At 42.2% G+C, this 21,857-nt stretch overlaps 1 protein-coding gene across 1 annotated transcript in view; it reads left to right on the top strand.

Moving 5' to 3' along the window:
* Positions 1–2,958: 2,958 nt before the first annotated feature.
* Positions 2,959–21,857, top strand: part of map2k1 (mitogen-activated protein kinase kinase 1) — a 58,522-nt gene continuing 39,623 nt past the window's right edge. Inside the window, exon 1 of the mRNA XM_080214196.1 lies at positions 2,959–3,444. Within this exon, the coding sequence (XP_080070322.1) occupies positions 3,365–3,444 (80 nt within the window). The 5' untranslated portion in view covers positions 2,959–3,364. The remainder of the gene's footprint in view (positions 3,445–21,857) is intronic.

Raw genomic sequence — 21,857 nt, 5'->3', positions numbered from 1 at the left:
ACTCCTTTGCACTGTTATCTTCCTTCACTGGTATGCTAGGGAACTGGAGCACTGGTTCACTAATGTCCTTTAGAAAAGAAAATCTGCCATCCTTACTGGTCTGGCCTACATGTGACTCCAGAGCCGCAGCAATGTGGTTGTCTCTCAACTGCCCTCGGGCAACTAGGGATGGGCAATAAATGCTGACCAGCCAGTGACGCCCATGTCCCACAAATGAATAAAAAAAATGATTGGAATTCCCTCTCCAACAGGAACTGTGGGCGTTCCTGCACCATACAGACTGCAGCGGTTTATGAAGGCAGCTCACCACCACATTCTCAAGGCCAATTAGGAATGGGCAGTAAATACCCACGGCTGAATTTTTTAAAAACTAAGTTAGTGGTGGGGATTGAAGATCATGACTTCAGTCTTCCCAGTTTTTTATTTGGAAGAAATTTTTGCTTTCCAGTACTGGATGTTGGACAAACTATCTGATAATTTAGCAACATGGAAGAGTCACAGAATCCCTACAGACAGAAGAACACCATTCCACCTATCAAGCTTGCACCAACAACAATCCCACCCAGGCCCTATCCCCGTAACCCCATATATTTACCCTGCTAATGCCCCTAACATTTCTCTAACAGTAAGGAGCAATCTAGCATGGCCAATCAACATAACCCGCACATTTTTGGACTATGGGAGGAAACTGGAGCATCCGGAGGAAACCCACGCAGACACAGGGACAACATACAGACTCTGCACAGACAGTGACCTAAGCCTGGCATTGTGAGGCAGCAGTGCTAACCACTGTGCCACCCAGTTGAGGGAGATAGTGGTAAAAGTAGAGTAGGGCATTTCGGTGGTACAGTGGTTTGCATTGCTGCCTCACATGCCAGGAACCCGGATTCAATTCCAGCCTCGGGTCACTGTCTGTGTGAAGTTTGCTCGTTCTACCTGTGTCTGTGTAGGTTTCCTCCGGGTGCTCCGGTTTCCTCCCACAGTGCACAGATGCGTAGGTTAGTTGGAGTCACAAATGTATGAGCGTTATGGGGATAGGATGGAAGGGAGGGCCTGGGTGGGATGCTCTTTCAGGGGAGTCAGTGCAGACTTGATGGGCCAGGCGCCCTCTTTCTACACTATAGGGATTCTATGGTGCTGGGTGTCATTGTGTTTATATGAAAAGTAACATTGTGTTTCTGGATGATGTGCTGAGGGTGAGCATATAGACAAAAAGTATGAATAATACAAATGAAAAGTAGAAACAAAAGCCAGAATTTTCCAGCAGCAGCGATCTTCCAGTCCCACTATACTCAGTGGCAATTTGTGTGGCTTGCCTATCTTGCAATGGGGAACCCCACGATGGGGTCAGCTTTGGCAGGACCAGAAGGCGCTGCTGGCTGGGAATGCCTGAAAATTCTGCCCAAAAAGACTAATACCTGTAAAATTAACCATGAAACTGTCTAAAAATGTCCTTTCTGGAAGAAACTTGCCATTTAGTTTATGTGTGACTGATTAGAGATAGGAACACAATATGCATACATTTATCAGCTACCAAATAGATAACTGACTGCAGAGTGCCTTGTGATACCCTGCTGTTGTGAAAGTTGCTCTGTGCTAATGCTTATAAAACCATTATAAATTATGTCCACATTTATAATGGGGAATGCCTATGTAAACCTGTCACACTGCAAGAACACGTCCCCTGTTGGCTGAGGTATTGCAGTGCCTCCACAGGGAGTAATTACAGCATTTCCATTCTAAATATGAATGCAAAATTTGAAATAAAAAAAACAAAGTTCACTCAGATGTGAGATAATAATAAAGCAGTTTTGTAGAGATCACATCAAAATCAGTTATAAAATTATCAATTCTAGGTACATAAGATATACAAAGAAAAAGAACAGTACAGCACAGGAACAGGCCCTTCAGCCCACCAAATCTGTATCGACACAGATGCCGTTCTAATCCAATATTTTCTCGTCCATATTCCTCTATACCCTGCCTATTCAGTTTAAAAGAGTTGTAAGGGGCAAGTTTTTCACACAGAGGACGGGGAATGTCTGGAATTTGTTGCCAGAGGAGGTGGTGGAAGCAGATTCTATAACAATGTTCAAGAGGCATTTGGATAGATAAATGTTCACTTTGACCTTACAGTAGCGTCCACGTTACCAGATAACAGGGATGTAGTTAGAGCCAAAAAGGGAGGCAACATCCAGACTTGAAGGACAAATAAAATATCACTATGCTATTAAGTAGCATATGGTTGGCTGAAGTACTTCATAAGAGATTTGCATTGATGCATGTCTGTTAAATAAAATTGATTTTAAGCTAATGAAAGGCAGAATTATTAATTAGAAAAAAAACTATAACTGATCGGCATTTAACTGTGTATGTTGAATTTTTCAGAGTGGTTCTGTAGCTCTATTCCCAGAGCTGTTTAACCTTCTGGAAGTCTGCTGTATGTTTTCGTTCTATTAAAATAAATTTTGATAAGTCGTTGCACAGAGATGTTTACCTTGTGAGTTTAGAATTGGCCACTTTCAGATTTCCCCACAACAGTGGGTCAAAGGGCCTGGGCTGTACTGTTCTTTGTTCTTCTTTCGTCAAAGCAAAATACTGCTGGAATGTGAAATAAAAAGAGAAAATGCTGGAAAATCTCAGCAGGTCTGACAGCCTCTGTGAAGAAGGAAGAGTAGGAAGTCTGACAACACCAGGTTTAAGTCCAACCAATTTATTTGATCCACATCATGACTACTATCGAGAGAGAACAGAGCCGACCGTGTTTTCTCTCCACAGCACTGCCTGACTCTGTGCTGTTCTTGTTGCTGGGTGCAGAGGAAGGGGGTGCTTCAGGACTGTCCCTCAGCATACAGACTCTATTGGAAGGGCTCAGAGAGGGCGGCTGAGATTTAAATAGCTTGCCATTTTTTTTTGGCGAATGTATCGGTGACGCATTTCCGCAAATCCGTTCTGGGATCGACGATTTCAGGAGGGGGAAACATGTAGCCAGGCTGTTGAGACAAAGCCACAGCGACCGCCTGCAAAGTAGCAGAGTTTGGGAGAAAGTATCGAGGGGCCGCGGCTTGTTACATTGTGACCCTGAGTGCTAGCGACACTCAGACTGCAGCCACCCGCAGGGCTGGGGAGGGCTTTCTGAGGGAGGGGAGCCGGGCTTTTTAAAAGATCCTCAGGAAACGGGAGCTCGCAGCGTTTGACGTGCTGCTTTTTTTTCCTCTCTCTGTCTCCCTCCGTGCCTCGCAAAGAAAAGGCGGAACTGAATTTCTAAACTAGAAAAAGGGGCGACCGAGGGAAGAGCCGCTCCCGGAACAGTGGCTGAAAAGCGCACACGTGTGTCAATCCAGCCCCGCATCCCTCCCTGGCAATGCCCAAGAAGAAGCCGGGACCAATACAGCTGCACCCGACTCCCGATGGATCGGCTTTGAACGGGACCACATCCGCAGAGTAAGAGAATTCAGCCCCTTCTAACAATCCTGCAATACTCTGTGTGTCAGTGGCAGCGCTGATTCCTCACATGCTTTTGGATGTGATAGAGAATTGTGTTCCTGGCAATACCCAGGCAATGACATTGGTTAATTTCAGGGTAATTTCATTACTCTGGGAGCTGCGGGCCTGCACTGTTACATTACACAGGGCGCTGCCCTTCAGAAGGAGCTTGCCGTGTTTTTTGCCTGCCACATCCAATAATGTCCATTAGTGCATTAAACCTCTGCCACTCCCCAATGGCAAACGTGTTATGCAAACCTTATAATTACAGTACCTGGTACTCAACGCGCCTGAATCCGCCACGGAGTTTTGCAAAATATGTTTGGCTATTTGACTGACCGTTTAGTTATCCTGGGATGGAGAGGGTGGGGTCAGAGCCAAGGGTAATTTTTTTTGATTTATTATTGTCACATGTATTAACATACAATTAAAAATGTTGTTTCTTATAGACACAGTATACCGTTCATAGAGAAGGAAAGGAGAGAGTGCAGAATGTAGTGTTAGTCATTGCTAGGGTGTCGAGAAAGGTCAACTTAGTCTGAAGTAGGTTCATTCAAAAGTCTGATGGCAGCAGGAAAGAAGCTGTTCTGAGTCTGTCCGTACGTGAACTCAGATTTTTGTGTGTTTAAGAAGAGGAACTTTAAGGGTTTAGGTATAATTGGAGTTGGGCATGGATGCGATTCACTCTCTATTTTCAAGCCTCCATAGATATCTTTTTAATTTCCCATTCTCAATGGACGTTTACAATGGAAACTACCTGTGTAAACATCACGCTGCAGCTACACCTTCCTGCCAGTGGTGGCAGCACCCACTCCAGGGAAGTGTAATTACAGCCTGATCAATTTACATTTAATTCCCATTCGAAGTGTGCACATTGGGACTTAAAATGGTTGAAGTTGACAGGAAGTGAATGTAGATATTATTGTATGTATTGATATTAATTTATAATAAAAGTCTGGTGATATGGAGAAATATATATCGAAATGCAGAATTAGATCATTTCCATGGGTTGAAGGATGTCATGAACAGCTGTGTTGCGAAGGAGTTTTGGTCTTCAGTGATATGCTGAAGGTGTGAACCACCACAAACTCAAACAGGCCAGACACCAGGGTCGCAGGAATGGCGTGTGCTGTTGAAATATTTCCTCCTTGTGTCTTGTTCTCTCTTCTCAACATTTCTCCCATTTTTCAAGTTAGGAAATCTTTTTGATTTGATTTTATTATTATCACGTGTTAGTGTACAGTGAAAAGTATTGTTTCTTGTGTGCTATACAGACAAAGCATACCATTCATAGAGAAGGGAATGAGAGAGTGCAAAATATAGTATTACATATAGCCATAGTTAGGGTGTAGAGAAAGAGCAACTTAATACAAGGCATGTCCATTCAAAAGTCTGATGGAATTAGAGCATTGTTAGAGAGTTTAAGAGTTAGAATGAAGTTTTAGAAGCATAGAATGAGAGTAAAAGAATTAGAACGTATGCTGGGCACAGCTTGCAAGAAGTCGCCTTATGGGTTTAAGTTCTGCTCTTGTCATCGGTGCACCTAATTCAGGAATATACTTTGCAATGCAGTGCTGAGGGAGTGCTGCAGTGTTTGAGGTGCTTTTGCTCAGATTGGGCCTCACCTTTCATGTCAAATCTTACCACTTGAGTGGATGTAAAAGATCCCATGGCTACTGTTCCAAAGAAGACCAAGAGAGTTCTGACTGGTGCGTAGAAAGATACACGTAAAAAGATATGTAGAAGGACAGGTAGTGTTGAGGAAGCAGGGACACTGCAGAAGGACTTGGACAGGTTAGAAGAGTGGACAAAGTGGCAGATGGAATACAATGTGGAAAAGTGAGGTTATGCACTTTGGAAGGAGGAATGGAGGCATAGACTACTTTCTAAATGGGAAAATGTTTAGGAAATCAGAAACACAAAGGGACTTGGGAGTCATTGTTCAAGATTCTCTAAAAGTTAACTTGCAGGTTCAGTTGGCAGTTAGGAAGGCAAATACCATATTAGTATTCATGTCGAGAGGGCTAGAATACAAGAGCAAGGATGTACTTCTGAGGCTGTATAAGGCTCTGGTCAGACCCTATTTGTAGTCTCGTGAGCAGTTTTGGGCCCCATATCTAAGGAAGGATGAGCTGGCCTTGGAAAGGATCCTGAGGAGGTTCATGAGAATGATCCCTAGATTAAAGAGCTTATTGTATGAGGAATGGTTAAGGACTCTGGGTCTGTACTTGGAGCTTAGAAGGATGAGGGGAGGATCTTATTGCAACTTGTAGGAAACCACGAGGCCTGGATAGAGTGGACATAGCGACAATGTTTCCACTAGAAGGAAAAGCTATAGAACCAGAGGGCACAACTTCAGGCTAAAGGGATGATCCTTTAAAACAGATAAGGAGGAATTTCTTCAGCCAGAGAGTGGTGAATCTGTGGAACTCTTTGCCGCGGAAGGCTGTGGAGGCCAGGTCATTGAGTGTCTTTAAGACAAAGATGGTTAGGTTCTTGATTAATAAGGGGATCAAGGGTTATGGGGAAAAGGCAGAGAATGAGGTTGAGAAAAATATCAGCCATTATTGAATGGCAGAGCAGACTCAGTAGGCCAAGTGGCCTAATTCTGCTCCAATGTCTTATGGTACCCTGGAGCCAATGTACATCCCTTAATACTCATCACATTGCTGGCTGTGGGATCTTTCTTTGCACAAATTGGCTGCTGTGCTTCTTATATTATAACAGTGACTTCACTTCCAAGAACTACCTCATTGGCTTTAAGCCACTCCAGGACATGCTGAGGTTGTGAAAGGCATTATGTAAATACAAGTCTTTGTAAATGATGCTCTGTCCTGAGCTGCCTCAGGCGCTCAATCCCCAGCTACAACTTCTTGTCCTGGTGCCAATGAAATCCAGCTTTCAAAATGGGCCATATATACTCAGTGTGAGGCTTAAGGTTCCATGGTTGCTCTTAGCTAAGAAGGCAAGAGTAAGCAATAAGGAATACAACAAGGAACCTGAAACTAGAAGATGGGAATTTGGCCAGTGTTGGAAAGAAATAGGCATTGTAACTGGAGGGTGTGTAGAGATTAATGACGATACATTCAACATTAAATGGTGACCAGGAGAAGCCGAGGCCAGCTAGCTGTAGTTTGTGGCTGATGCCTATCTAATTCAATGTCAGATACCAGTGGTAAAACAATGGCAAAAATAGAACAGGTTGCAGCACCGAAATAAGCCATTTGGCTTATCATGCTGACGTTGCCTCTCCTTTCCCCACAACACTGCGATATTTTTTTCTCATCTCTTTTGAAATCTGCCTCCATCACACTCTCAGGCAACAATCCTAACCACTATGTGAGTTTTCTTTATTAAAAATAGAAGATCCTCGTGTCACTTCTTTTTTGCCACTCATCTTAAACTGATGGTCTTTGATTTTTGGCTCATGGGAAGAATTCCTCCCTATCTACTCCGTCCAAACCCCTCATGATTTGAATACCTCTATCAAATCTCCTCTCATCTTCTCTTCCTCAAAGAAACCAGCCCAAGTTTCTCTGGTCTATCCTCGTAACTGAAGTTCCTCATCCCTGGGACTATTCTTGTGAATCTCTTCTGCACCTTCTAAAATATTCACATCCTTCCTAAAGTGTAGCATCCAGAATTGGACAAAAGATTCCAACTGAGACCAAATGTTGGATAGCTGCCCCAACACGAGATATTTTAAAGTCTATCCCATCCCCTCTCCTTCCGCCTCCAAAGCCTCATCTCCAAGCAGCTAATTTGATTCTACCCTGTCTCTGCTGGGGAACAAGTCTGTTGGGTTTTAGAAACCTGCACTTGATAAAGGGAATTGAACCAACAAGGCCCCAGTTTACAGCTGAGATTGCTCAGAGTGGGAATTGTGCACTATTGAAGGAACTGATTTGGCATTTACAACTGTGGAAGTAGGATCAATCGGGGTACAATTTACTCCGTCTGACTGTTGTACATCAGAATTCTTCCCCTGGAATTTTAAAATTCAGTGTTTTTGTTTTTTGGAATTTGATACAGCTAACCCCCATTTTCATTGCACCAATCATGATGAATTGTGACTGCAACAAAAATATTGGCTTATTGAAAATCGCTTACATAGGGGCCACTGTTATGTAACCTATGAAATATCCTTCAGATTATTGCTACATAATGTGGCAAAGAGACAACTGCATCAAAGGACCAGGAATACATGTTGAGAATTTTAAGTAGAAGAAAATTCTCAGCATAAAAGACAAAATAGATAAAATGATAAATAATGGCAGTGATGTGAAAAAAAGATTATTGAATCATTCTGGAAAGTGAGCACTAGCACAAATGATACTAAGTGAATGTGTGTGAAGGGGGTAGCTTTATATAAAAACAAAATTTATAAGAATACAGACATTTTATATTGTATCACATTGGAAAACTTTCAGTTCCAAGTTTGCTGTGGTTATAAAAATGGATATTTTTAGTAAACACTTCAAATGTGGTTTTTAAACTTGAATATCTTTGAAAGTCAGGAGTAATTTTAGTACGGGTGACCGTTTAATTGTCAGCAATGGCTTTGTGGGTGACGCATTCTCCTCTGAGTCAGGAGATTAAGAATTAAAATCTCACTCCAATGCTTTGAACACAGAAATCTAAGCGGACACTCCCAGTGTAGTACTGAGGGAGTGCTGCACTGTCTCGAATGCTGCTTTTAGATGCAATTCTCAGGTGGATATTAACAATCCCGCGTGATTCTTAGAAATCTGTTTTTATATTGTGTAAGCTCCAAAGTAGGTTAACTAATCCCAAGAAGTGACAACCTTGGAGAGGGTGCCACACACATTCACCAGAATGATGTGTAGGCAAAATTTGGTTAAAGTTTGAGGATAGGTTGCCTGGACTAGACTTGTATTCCATCTTGTGTAGAAGACTAGGTGCGATGGTGGCACAATGGTTAGCACTGTTGCCTCACAGTGCCAGAGACCCAGCTTGGGTCACTGTCTGTGCAGAGTCTGCACTTTCTCGCAGTGACTGCATGGATTTCCTCCCACAGTCTGAAAGACATGCTGGTTAGGTGCATTGGCCATGCTAAATTCTCCCTTTGTGTACCTGAACAGGTGCTGGAGTGTGGCAACTAGGGGATTTCCACAGTAACTTCATTGCACTGTTAATGTAAATCTACTTGTGACTAATAAACAAACTTTAGATTAGGGGGTGATCTTTTTGAGGTGTTTAAGATGACTAAAGGATTTGATTAGCTAGATAGAGAGAAGCTATTTCTGGTGGGGAGTCGCACACAAGGCAGTGGAAATCTCTCCTCAAAAGGCTGGGGGGGTTGTATGCAGGGATTAGGATGAATCATGATCTTGTTTAGTAATGGAACATGACTTGAAGGTTTGAATTACCTTCTGATCTCATCGTGTTAGCACAGACAAACTAAATGTAAAATTGTTGGGTGTTGATGGAACTGGAGAACAATATCACTCTGTGCGATACTGTTAGGGGATCAATGCCTCTCATATTTGCCTAGAATACTGTGGTCGTTATATGTTGTGATTGTCTTTGATGTTCTGAGCAATGCAAATGTTTTACCTTATTGCTGGTTACGTGTGAGCTAGGGATTAAAGCTGGCGAATGGCTCTTTATTTCATTTCCTCTCTAACTGCAGGTGAACGTGTTACCAGGTTCTCCACTGAGGGACTGCCAGAACCCTTAAAAGTGACTTGTTTATCCTTTTTCTTAACAGACTAGAATGGCGACATTTACAACTCATTGTCAAACCTCGCCTCTTTCCATCACCCCCTTTTCCTTAAGTGTTGATGTTTTGTGGATGTTTTGTATTCCACTAATATTTGCCCCACTCTCATTTTGATTGTCATTGTTAGAGTCTCTCCCTCTTTAAATAGTTCATTTTTAAAAGATTTTGTCCTTTTTTATATCAAATTCCCCCATGGCTCCTTCCTAACTCTGTAACCACCTCAAATCCCACAACCCTCTTGTGTTCCTCCAATTCTGACTTCTTGTACAAATTAATTTTAATTTATCCATTACTGGCGGCCATACCTTCAGCTGCCTGGGCTCGAAGCTCTTTCTGAGTCTGCTCTTTTTAAGATGCTCCTTAAAATCTACTTCTCTGATCAAGGTTTTGGCTGCCTGTCCCAATATCTCCTCCTGTTTTGCTGTCAAATTTGAATTAATCGTTTTCCTGTGAAGAGAGATTTTGCTATGTTAAAGGTGCTGTATGAATGAAAGTTGTTGTTGCTAATGGGCACTGTAAACTGTTCGTGATAATGGGTCTCAGTCACTCATCTGTCAAGTGTGTGTGAGAGAGAGAGAGGACAATCTGAGATCAAGGACAGCCCTGAATACCAGTCATTTCACCTATTTGCCCTGGGGTGAAACAGAAAGATAAAGGCTTTGGCTCATTGAGCTCGAGCTAGTTCCAGGCCAGAATTATCTAAAGGAGGAGCAGAAAGAAACACTTGCATTTATAAAGCTCTTTTTATCACAGCTGGATGTCTCAGAGAGCTTTACAGCCAATGAGTTACTTGTGAAGTGTAATCACTGTTGCAATATAGAAACATGGCAGTAGTTTCTGCACAGCAAGCTCCTACAAACAGCTACGCGATAATGACCAGATTTCTGGTTTTTTTTTGTAGCGTTGATTGAGGGATAAATATTGGTTAGGACACCAGGAATAATTTCCCCGCTCCTCTTATAGTGCCATAGGATATTTGATCCCATCCACCTGAGCAGGCAAATGAACATCTCATCTGAAAGACAGCATCTCTGACACTGCAGCACACCCTCAGTACTGCACTGGGGGTGTCAGCCTCGATGTTTTGCTCAAACCCTGGTGATGTGACTCGAACCTGGAAAAAATGTTGTTGCTTGGTGATTCTTCACACTATTTAACATTTTTTTTTCTTGTGTTATCTAATTTTCCCTCTTAAATGTTGAGATTGGCTTGGCTTCTGCAGATAGTTATAGTGATATATTCCAACCTATAGGCAGAAAAAAAAAGTTCAAGCTTTTCTTTAATAGCAATTCTCAGTTAATGTCTTGTTACTAATCCATCGGCCACTGAAAATAACCTTGCGCTATTTATGCTGTTGAAACCTGATTTTTGACCTCCTTCAGGTAGCGTCAACCTCGGATCAGGAATTCACCCAAATGGACACTTAGAGCTGAAATAACTCTGCCATTCCTTGTTGCAACTGGTTAATAACACAGCCGTACTGTTTAGATTCAAACTTCAGAGCAGGAGATTTAAGAGTTGAAGTAAAGATCAATGTAAACAATGATATGAAGGCATGTAATTTCAAAGTTAGAAGTATTTGTAGCACAGAAACAGTACATCAACACCAGTATGAACCTACTCGGGTCTACATCTACATCTGCCCTATCAAACCTCAATCAGGTCACCTCACCCGGCGCAGTCTTCCGGCTCTTCGTGCTGGTGTTTCCCACAGCATGGGGTGAAGTTGTTGGGAAATCCCATTGGCAGTGATGGGACCAGAAGATCCTACCACCCAGCCAATGGCAAGCCACCTCCTGCCTCTGAGAAATGCGCCATGGGGTGCCAGAGAATCCCAATGTCCATCTCCACTTTTCCAGAGGAAAGAGCCCTAAATCTTTTCCCATGGGAACAACCTCTCAGCTTTGGTATCATTCTGGTAAATCTTCAGTGCCTTTGTATTCTTTCTCTATAATATAGAGACCAGAACATAAATCATAGAATCATACAGTGCAGAAGGAGGCCATTTGGCCCATCAAGTCTGCACCAACCACAATCCCACCCAGGCCCTAACCCCATACATTTACTCTAGCTAGTTCTCCTGACACTAAGGAGCAATTTAGCATGGCTAATCCACCTAACCCGCACATGTTTGAATAGTCCACAGTATCCGGATAAATACACAGGGGATTAGAGTACACAGTTCCAATCCAGTCCAAAAGTTGAGTTGAGTCATTTGCTTTTCTTGCTGTAAAGACCTGAAGTAGAATGTAGTTAAAAACAGCCTAACCCCATTTCTCAGTAACTGCAGGTTCACAGTGCAAACCTGATAATAATACATTCCACTGTCTTTCAGAAATGCCAGAAGCAATGTTTCTGTGGGAAATGTTAATGCCATCCTGATATGGAAGTAATGCTGCTCTGAGTAGAGTTAAAGCACTTTAGTTTATTTTTGAAAACTGTACAAACACATTAGTGGTACCTTTGGATTGACTCCAAAACTACCTCGAGTAGAACCCCCAGCATAGAACAGACCACCAGATAAGAAATACATTTCTGAATTTTTCAGTGGATCACTTTGAAGTGAACCTGAATACAGTTGGACTGAAATAAAGATAATTAATGTCTTCACCTGATTTTATGGAGTGGCTGCATCAAAATGATACGCTGGCTAAAAGGGTTAAAGTCTGGGACCTGGTTGTGTAAACCTGGCTTTTATTCCTTTAGGTTTACTCTCTCTCTCTCTCTCTCTCTCTCTCTCTCTCTCGCACCCCCCTCCCTTCAGGTATCATGCCCTGAAGAGGTGTTGGTCAACAATGGATTTCTGTGTTGGCCCATGGTTCTGCTTAGTGAGGTACTGCAATAGTTTGCCATTGTCTTCTGCGGATGGCTGACCAGGAATCTCTTCCCCTCTTACCGTTGACATGTGTTGGAAGGATTTATAAATTGATACTTGAACCCTGTTTGGCTGCGTTATGAATGCACCTCCCTTGGCCACCAAGTTCTGGAAAGGAGCTTGAACCTGGAGCTGCTGGCTCGCAGGCAGGGACGCTACCCTGTGCACCAGCAGATCGCGGGAGTTTAGGTCAAGAAAAGGAGTTGACAGAATGAATATAGAGAAATAGTTACCTCTGGGGAGTGTCAGAACAAACGGCGTAGTCTGAAAATTAGAGCTACATCAACATGTAGGAGCAGAAAGCACTAATCATGCAAGGGGTAATCAACACTCTTCCCTCTCCAGCAATAAGCTGTGAATACTGGAGGTTTCAAAGCTGAGATTGATGGACTTTTTGATTAATAAAAACCAATCTTAGCTTTGGGAGAATCATTGGATAAAAGGTGGGTAATTGGAATTGAGGTACAGATAAACAAAGGTTTAATTGCAGACAGAACAGAATTGAGGGGGCTGAATGGCCTCCTATTTCTATGAATCCTTGCTAACATGAAGTGGATGCATATATTAGATAATTCCAGCCCCAGCGTCCCTCAAACTCAGCACAGAAAATTATTTTCCATTTTATATTTTTCTAACGCTCCTGATCAGCTATGTAAAAAAAATGGTGAGAGGAATGTTTTGAATAATTTACAAGAGTTTTTGTTAAAAGCAACTCTTCACAGTCTCCATGGTAACCTCAATTCTATGATAGCTAACAGTGTCATGACAACCAGCTCCAGTATCCTCTTATTACTACATCGTACATTCAGTATTTTGGAATTATTTTCTCTCTCCGCTATATGTTCCAACATTGAGATGTTAGGGTTTGTGGAGTGAATGGCATAGTTGACCCATGTGTGTCTCTGAAATTGGTGCTAATGTGGCCTGAGGAACTACTGTGAAGACTGAGTTTGTGTATTAGCATTTCAGGCAACATTAAAAACTTGCATTTATATTGCACCTTTTTAACATAGTCTGATGTTCCAAGCTAACTCATGGGAGTGTCATTAAACAACATTTCACACTGAGTCACAGGGATTTCAAGACAACTGGCCAAAACTTGATTAAAAAGATAGGTTTTAGGGAGCACCTTAAGGAGGAAAGGTAGACAGACAGATAATGGCCTAGGTTTGATCCCCAGTCCTGTGTTTAGCTGGGGCCTGTTGTTGGCCTCAGGATACTGGGTTAGGGAGGAGACAATTGGCCAAAGTTCCTGTCGCTATCCAGCGGCTTAAAATGTTCAAGCATGAATTACACATCCTGGAGTAAATGGGACTGTAGCAATGTGGATACAAAATTGGCCGAGTAAGTGGAAACAGTGAGTAAATGGTCAATGGATGTTTTTTGGACTGGAGGAAGTTTTGTAGTGGTGTTCTCCAGGGGTCAATATTGCAACTCTTGCTTTTCCTGATATATATTAATGATCTGGATCTTAGTGTGCAGCGTTCAATTTCAAAGTTTGCAAATGATTCAAAATTTGGAAGCATTTAAAAACTGTGATGAGCTGGTGGAGTGGGAAGATAGGTAGCAGCTGTTTGGTGTGGAGAAGTGTGAGGAAGGACATGAACAGATGAAAGAAAATAAGAGGCAAAGGAAGGACTTCCTTTCATTAACCAAATAAACTAAATCAACAAACTGTGGGGACCTGGCGTGTATATGCATAAATCATTAAAGGTAACAGGGCAGGTAGAAAGAGCAGTTAATAAAGCATGTAGTATTCAAGGCTTTATTAATTGGGACAGAGTACAACAGCAAGGAGGTTATGCTGAACTTCTACAAGACGCTAGTTAGACCTCAGCTGGAATATTGTGTACAGTTCTGGGCATCACGCTATAGGAAGAATGTGAACACGTTGGAGAGAGTGCAGAAGAAATTTACAAAATTGGTTCCAGGGATGAGAAACTTCAGTTATGAGGATAGATTGGAGAGGTTGGGACTATTCTTGGAAGAAGGCTGAGGAATTTTGATAGAGATGCTCAAAATCATGAGGAGGGTGGAGTAGATAGGAAGAATCTGTTCCCACTCGTGAAAGGATCAAGAATGAATGAGTTGCAAAAGAAGCAAATGTGATGAAGAAAGCTTTTACACAGGATGTATGAAAATGGAATAGTTGGCAGCATGGCTTTGTATGGGGAAGGTCTGTCTCACCAACTTGATTGAGTTTTTTTGAAATGTGACAAAGATAATTGAGGGAAGAGCTGTGGATATAGGACCATAGAATCATAGAACCCTACAGTGCAGAAAGAGGCCCTTCGGCCCATGAGTCTGCACCGAACACAATCCCACCTAGGCCCTACCCCCACATATTATACCCACTAATTCCTCCAACTTATGCATCCCTAGACACTAAGGGGCAATTTCTTAGCAAGGCCAATCAACCTAACCTGCACATCTTTGGATGGTTTATGTGGACTTTAGTAATGTGGCAGATTGGTACAAAAACTAACATCCCGTGATTTGGAGTGGGCTGGCTAGATGGATACAGAACTGGCCTGGTTAGAGAACACAGAGTAGTGGTGTTTTTCAGCTTGGAGATCTGTAGCTAGTGATATTCCACAGGGATCAGTGCTAGACCTCTGTTTGTAGTGTGTATATGTAAATGATCTGGAGGAAAATATGGGTAGTCTGATTAGTAAGTTTGTGGATGAAACAAAGATTGGTGGAGTTGTTGATTGTCAGAGGATTCAATAGGGTACAGATAGATAGATTGGAGACTTGTGCACAGAAATGGCAGATGGAGTTTAATCCGGACAAATGTGAGGTGATTCATTTTGGAGGATCAAATTTAGGTGTGAATTATACCATAAATGGCAGAACCCTTTGGAATGTCAACATAGTAAGAAGTCTCACAACACCAGGTTAAAGTCCCAACAGGTTTATTTGGTAGCACTAGCTTTTGGAGTGTCATTCCTTCAGGTGAGTGAGGAGCTGCTTTCACTCAGGGCGTAGATAGACACACACACACACAATTTACAAGATAATGGTTGGAATGCGAGTCTTTACAGGTAATCAAGTCTTACAGGTACAGACAATGAGTGGAGAGAGCATTAAGCACAAGTTAAAGAGGTGTGTATTGTCTCCAACCAGGACAGTTAGTGAGATTTTGAAAGTCCAGGCAAGTTGTGGGGGTTACAAGTAGTGTGACATGAACCCAAGATCCTAGTTGAGGCCATCCTCAAATGTGGAACTTGGCTATCGGTTTCCGCTCAGTGATTCTGTGTTGTCAGGGAATGCAGTCACAGGCATTCACCCTCTGATCTTTGGGTAAGCGGTCTCCAAGGCAGCCTTCACGACACACACAACAATGCAGAATTGCTGAGCAGAGACTGATAGCCAGGTTCCACACATATGAGGACGGCCTCAACCAGGATCTTGGGTTCATGTCACACGAAAGCTCTGAAAGCTAGTGCTACCAAATAAACCTGTTGGACTTTAACCTGGTGTTGTGAGACTTCTTACTGTGCTTACCCCAGTCCAACACCGGCAGCTCCACATCAATATTAACTTACAGAGGGATCTGAGTATGCAGGTCCACAGTTCCCTAAAAATGGCAACACAGATGGCCAAGGTGATTAAGAAGGCTTACAACACGCTTGCCTTCATCAGAGTACAAGAATTGAGAAAGCATGTTGCAGCTATATGAAACCTTGGTTTGGCTGTATTTGGAGTATCGCGTGCAGTTCTGGTCACCACACTATCAAAAGAACATGGAAACTTTGGAGAGAGCGCAAAGCAGGGTCACCAGGATGTTGCCCTAGCTTGAGGATATTGGCTATGAGGTGAGTTTAAATAAACGAGAATTATTTTCACTGGAAAGACAGAAGCTGAGGGGAGACCTCATAGAGGTATTCTAAATTATGTACAGGATGGATAGTCAGAAGCTTTTTCACAAGGTGGAAATGTCCATTGTGAGGGGACACAGGTTCAAGGTGAGAGAAGGAAAGTTTAAGGGAGATATGTGGAAGAAGTTTTTCATGCAGAGTGATGGGTGCCTGGAACGCGCTGCCAGAGGAGATAGTGGAAGCAGACACATTAGCAACATTCAGGAGGCATATGGATGGGTACATGAATAAGGAGGGAATAGAGGAATATGGACTGAGTAAGGGCAGAAGGTTTTTAGTTTAGTTAGGGCATCATGATCAGCATAGGCTTGGAGGGCCAAAGAGCCTGTTCCTGTGCAATACTTTTCTTTGAGTGGTTTGGGTCAGGAATGCACTGCCTGCAAGTGTGGTGAAGGCAGGCTCAATTGTGACATTCAGGTGATGGCATTAGATGGTGATTTGAATAGAAACAATGTGCTGGGGCTACAGGGAGAAAGCCGGGGAATGCAGTGCTTTCAGCAGAGGAGGGAGGGAACTGAACTAAAATTCAATGTGGTTTTGAATTTAAACCCAGGCCTATCATTTAGTCACTAGTTCAAGGAGATTACTTTGTCCAGGATCCAGTCATTGGGACTGATAGTGATGCAGGCACAGTCGGAGGCTGTGATCCCTGCAGAGTCAGAACGCTAGCGGTCATTGAAGTCACGGACGTTTTCGTGTGGAACTGCAGAAACAGGCCCTTGTTTGTACCACAGTTTTAAATGTGGCTATGTCCCTGAGACTAACTTTGACTTCTGCATAAACAAAACAGATGGTTGTGTGTTCACTGAGCTGCCATACAAGCAGTGACATTAGCCTGACAGTGTGCACATGAAGCAAACTGCCGCAGGCTACGCAGTATCAGGCACTTTCCCCTGTGTGTCTTGTACGTGTACAGGAATTGATACCAGATGGGAATAGATTGTCACCTAGTGCACGCAGTGTCTGATGATGAATGTACTCATGCAAGCTGATGCAATTCGTTTTTAGCGATTAGGCATGGAAGTTTGCATCCTTTATCTGTTTCAAATCCATTTACCAGATGTTGCATCAAGGATTTTCACCATTATTGACTTGGCTGATGCACCTAGTCTCCCAAAATTGGAGTTTATCGGCTATATGTCATTGTTTAAGTTGTAAGTGCCGGGATGTCATGTACTGAAGACATCCCACAGGGACCTCAGTGAAATGAATGAAATGGTAAAAAAGCAGAGAATGCATTCTCTATCAGGGATACAGATGTTGGAGGATTAATATTCTTGTGACAGTAGAGAGCCATCTGATCTGGTAATGAGGAGCCATGAAGAATGAGTTGTCACCAGTGTTTTGGCTCAGACCCGAAAGACACCCCCCCCCCGGGTGTTTTGGCTCAGATCAGAAACTCCAAAGTCCTGGATTGTAAGTTTTGGCTAGGATAAGCATAAGATATTCCACTTCAGGTGTGATTCAAAAGACCCACTAGGAAGCTTTTATTGAACAAAGTTTATTTAAGAATATAGTTAACATGTTTGAAAATTAGCAAGAACTTTTATCTATCACAATCATGATGATGTATATCCCTTAACACATAGCTAATGTGTTCCAATCAAGCAAACTTCCATAAATAACCCTTTAAACAGGTTCAATACAGCAAAGTCTACTGCTCACGTGATTTGGAAATTGAGTCCTTTGGTTGAAGTTTGCAGTTCTCTGGTGTTTTGGGAAGCTGCCTGGTCTTCAAGCTGTTTGGCGTGAATCCAGAGAGATTCTGGTCCAGCCCCCAACAACAGCAGATTTTCACCCTTCAGAAAAACAAAATCTTGTTGTCAGTTAACCAACAGAATTTTCTGAACAGGGAGAGAGGGAAAACACTTCTTTTTAGCTTGCTGTCCCTTATGAAACTGAAACTCAAACCTGCAGCTCCAAACTGAAAATGCATCCCTGTCACCTGAACTACCCAGTTTTGTTTCTCCTCCCAACAATGACATCACCTGAGGCTGTGAGCATGAATTTTAAAAAACAACTTTTAAAGGTACACTAACATCACACCAGCAACAAAGTCAATATCACAAATTGGACATACAATAGGCAGGATTTTACAGCCTCCATTGAGCGAGACTAGAAATTCCTGCCTGAGGTCAATGGACATTTCCGTTGGCTGCCCCTTGCCCACTCCGAATCAGTGGCAGACGAGGCAGTAGAGTTCCAGCGTATATATCATTGGTGTCTTCAACTACTTGGGCCGTGCACTCTGGAATTCCCTCCCTCAGCTTCTCCACCTCTATCCTCCTTCAAAACACTTCTTAAAATCTCTCTTTGACCAAATGCTTTAATACTCTATCCAAAAGTCTGTGTGGCTGGATATAAAGTTTTGTCTGATAATGTTGTTGTAAACCTGCCTTGGAAAGTTTTACTAATCTTAAAGGTCCTATATAAAGGCAAGCCATTGTTGTTGTTTCTACAGACTATTAGATATTGAGCCTTTTGACTTTGGCCTCAACTTGGAACCTCACTAATGATTTGCTTGACAATGTTAGCTTGCCTTGTAGAGTGGAGAGTGGGACCTGCTCCCAATGACGCTGTGGCACAGTGTGTTGGAACAACAGTCTCTGAAATACTTTCCAGACAGGCTGGCACTGATAACAGATTGGCAAAGGCACAAGTTCTGTAACTTTGATAATGAAATAAAAAACTTTCAAAACTTCCAAACTTACCACAAACTTCAAATGTAACAGATGCAGTGCCCAGAACCAGATAGCTCACAGTACCCAGAACAAAAGACTATGAAAAGTTTTCCTTGAGCCTCTCAGCACCTTGCCTCACTTTCACCTTCTCCCTCAATCCATTAAAATTCAAATGTCTGAGGAAATTGGCACTAAAACAGTTACAAGATGCATTAATAATACATCATACCATGATATGCTGCGCCTTAACTGGGTTGCCAACAATCAAGATTGCTCTGGAATCTCCAAAAAGTTTGGATGGACATTCCAGTGTGAAACTAAGAAACATCATAGGGACCTTTATATAAAAAAAAAATCTGTTTTAATTCATTTTCTTGAACATTATTTATCGGTATTGGAAATGGGTGGGTGGGGCAGATGTTGCAGGTCTCGAGGCAGGGCTGGGGGGGGCGGGGATCTATTTGACAGGACGTATGGTTGGAGATGGGAGGCCACGAGTTAAAACACCCAGGAATATGCCCAATGAAAGTTGGCAGCCACAGCTCTAACACAGCCGCTTGTTTACATTATGCCCTGTAAGGTTTTGATAATTCTACTAACCCTTAGGTTTGGACGCTGGTCTGTAACGTTGATGTTTTTTATTCCTTAACCTTTTAAATAGTTCAGCTTGATTTTCTGCTAGTTGGGTTTCTTTGTAATAAGGCTGTTGTTTATGAGAAACAGATATTTAATTGTTTTTAACGACTTGGTAAGTTCCTAGATTCTTGAGTTGGAGCAGCTGTATGCTGTCGTAATTGTCCACAATACAATTAGTTTTGTTTTATCTAATTGGAGAAATGGCTAATAGTAGCTGGTCCTTAGAATGGCACTTTATCTTTAAACAAAAGCCATGTATTTATTTAATTGATTAACAGGACAGGACATCTGTATGAGAGGAAACTTGCGGAGTAGGAGTAGGCCATTCGGCCCCTCGAGCCTGCTCTGCCATTCGGTGAGATCGTGGCTGATCTTTTTGTGGACTCAGCTTCATAACCACCCCCAACCTCACCATAACCCCTAATTCTTTTACTGTTCAAAAGTGTATCTATCTTTGTCTTGAATACGCTCGACAAGGTAGCCTCAGCTGCTTCACTAGGTAGGGAATTCCACAGATTCACAACCCTTGCTTTGGGTGAAGAAGTTCTAAATCTGCCCCCCTGTCTAGAGGAAATGTGTTGTTTGTTTGCAATGGAATGCAAATATTGAGGGGTCCAAGAAAACGTGTAGAATGATTGTTCTTGGCCTACTTTGCTCACGTTAGCGAGGTGGGGTTACACAAGACCACTTGCATCCTTATGCAATGGAGGAGGTGAACTTGGACTATTCCCAAATAAGGGAGGGGTAATAATGAGGAGGGGCAATAAAAGGTGGAAAATCGTAACCTTGGTTGGCACACCGTTAGCATGGTTTCTGGAGTATGGCTCTTCTGCACACAGTTCAACATCACTTGAAAGCCACAGAAGGAAAAGACATCACCTGTGTTGGTGAACTATGAGAATTGAAAGGCTTCTATAACACCTCCACTGCTTTATAGTCAGTAAATGTAAAATCTTGCTTAATAAATTCTACTTGATTCATAGGTACTAGTTATTCGTACCTTGTTGGTCCACTGAGGACCCTCGGGTTAGAAATTAAACATTCTGACCTTTTAAGTTTTTCATTAAAAAAGGTTTTGTACCTCAAAACTCAAATTTTACACCCCTGATTCAACAAGATTTGTGTGTTAATCTGTCACATGTAATGTCCACTGAAGCATCAACGTGCCTACCCTGTTAAAATGGTGAAATTGTAGCAATATAGAACCAAAATATTTTCGTTTATGTGGCACCTTTCATAACCTCTGGATGTCCCATACGTGTGGTCCCTGTTGTAATGTAGCTGGTTTTGTGGGAATTGCACCTGACTGCATTAAACTCCCAACTGCCGTTAGTGCAAACACACTGCTGAAGGATGCTGCCTACACCTTAGACACGGTGGTTATGGCCAACACCTTGTCCACTTGGATTGGTCTGAGTGCAGAGGGTATTTCAATAATTGAAGGCATTTTAGCCAGAATGGGCAAATCAATTCATTGCAACTTTGCATCACTGGAAATGAATTTGATGCAGCATGTTAACAGATCGTGATGTACGGCGCGAAAATTATTCAGCTTTGCATTTGGCAGACAATGCAACGGAATATTTAATGTATTTCTCTTTTGTGTGCCATCCTGTTAGTTATGTTAATAGACAGAAGCAGTCAGTGAAATCCAACTCCAGCAAGTTATGAAAGATTTTGCACAATAGAAATTGAACATTTACCCTTGGATGACCAGAAAAAGGCTTTTATGTTCTATTTGAGTGAGAATTCAAAAGACAAATAAAATTGCAAATTTATTCAATTATTTCCGTATTCTTTCCACCTATCTGTGTTGGTTTCTGTGCTTTTGGAGCATTCCCCAGTCTGAGGGAAGCACTTTCCAAACTCCAACACTTGTTATTCTGACTCCCATTGTCAGGAAGGGAAGATCAGAAGATCTCCTCAGATGTGGCAGCTCTCGAGAATCCAAATAGTTCATCTTGTTGAAGCAATAGGTCATGATTATAGGTTTAAGCAGTAACACTCGGCTGATTCCTCATTGTAGTGCTGCAATGTTGTCGGAGATTTCCTCTTCTGGACAAGATGTCAAACTATCTGCCCTCCTAGTTGGATGTAAAATATCCCACGTAGTATGTGAAGAGCAGCACTGTATCTTGGAAAACATTTATTCCTGAACTATCACCTAACAACTCCAAATGATCACATTGATGTTTGTGGGAGCTTGCTGTGCACAAATTGGCTGCCAATTAAAGCAGTTTCTGCACTTTAGAGGTACTTCATTGGCTATCGAGCATTTTGGGATGTTCTAGGGTATTGGAAGGTGCTATGTAAATGCAGCTGCACTTTTTAGCAAGATGGGAAAAGTTATTGAACTGCCTGGAATATCTGGCACACTTGTTATTGTAATTGACTTGAAGAAATGGTTAACGTTATCTAATCAATTATAGACAACTGCTTTTGGTAAATATGGGTATAGTAAAGATATCTTGATATTAGTATTCACTGGATTACCTTGCCCTTTTAATATTGAGTAACTTCTTGACTAGATGCTAACTTTTTTTTAGCATGTAGTG

Source organism: Carcharhinus amblyrhynchos, chromosome 28 (assembly GCF_965287045.1).
Source record: "Carcharhinus amblyrhynchos chromosome 28, sCarAmb.v2.hapA, whole genome shotgun sequence".
Lineage (NCBI taxonomy): Eukaryota > Metazoa > Chordata > Chondrichthyes > Carcharhiniformes > Carcharhinidae > Carcharhinus > Carcharhinus amblyrhynchos.
Note: the sequence above shows the minus strand (reverse complement) of the source record. Positions and strands in the feature narration are given on the sequence as shown.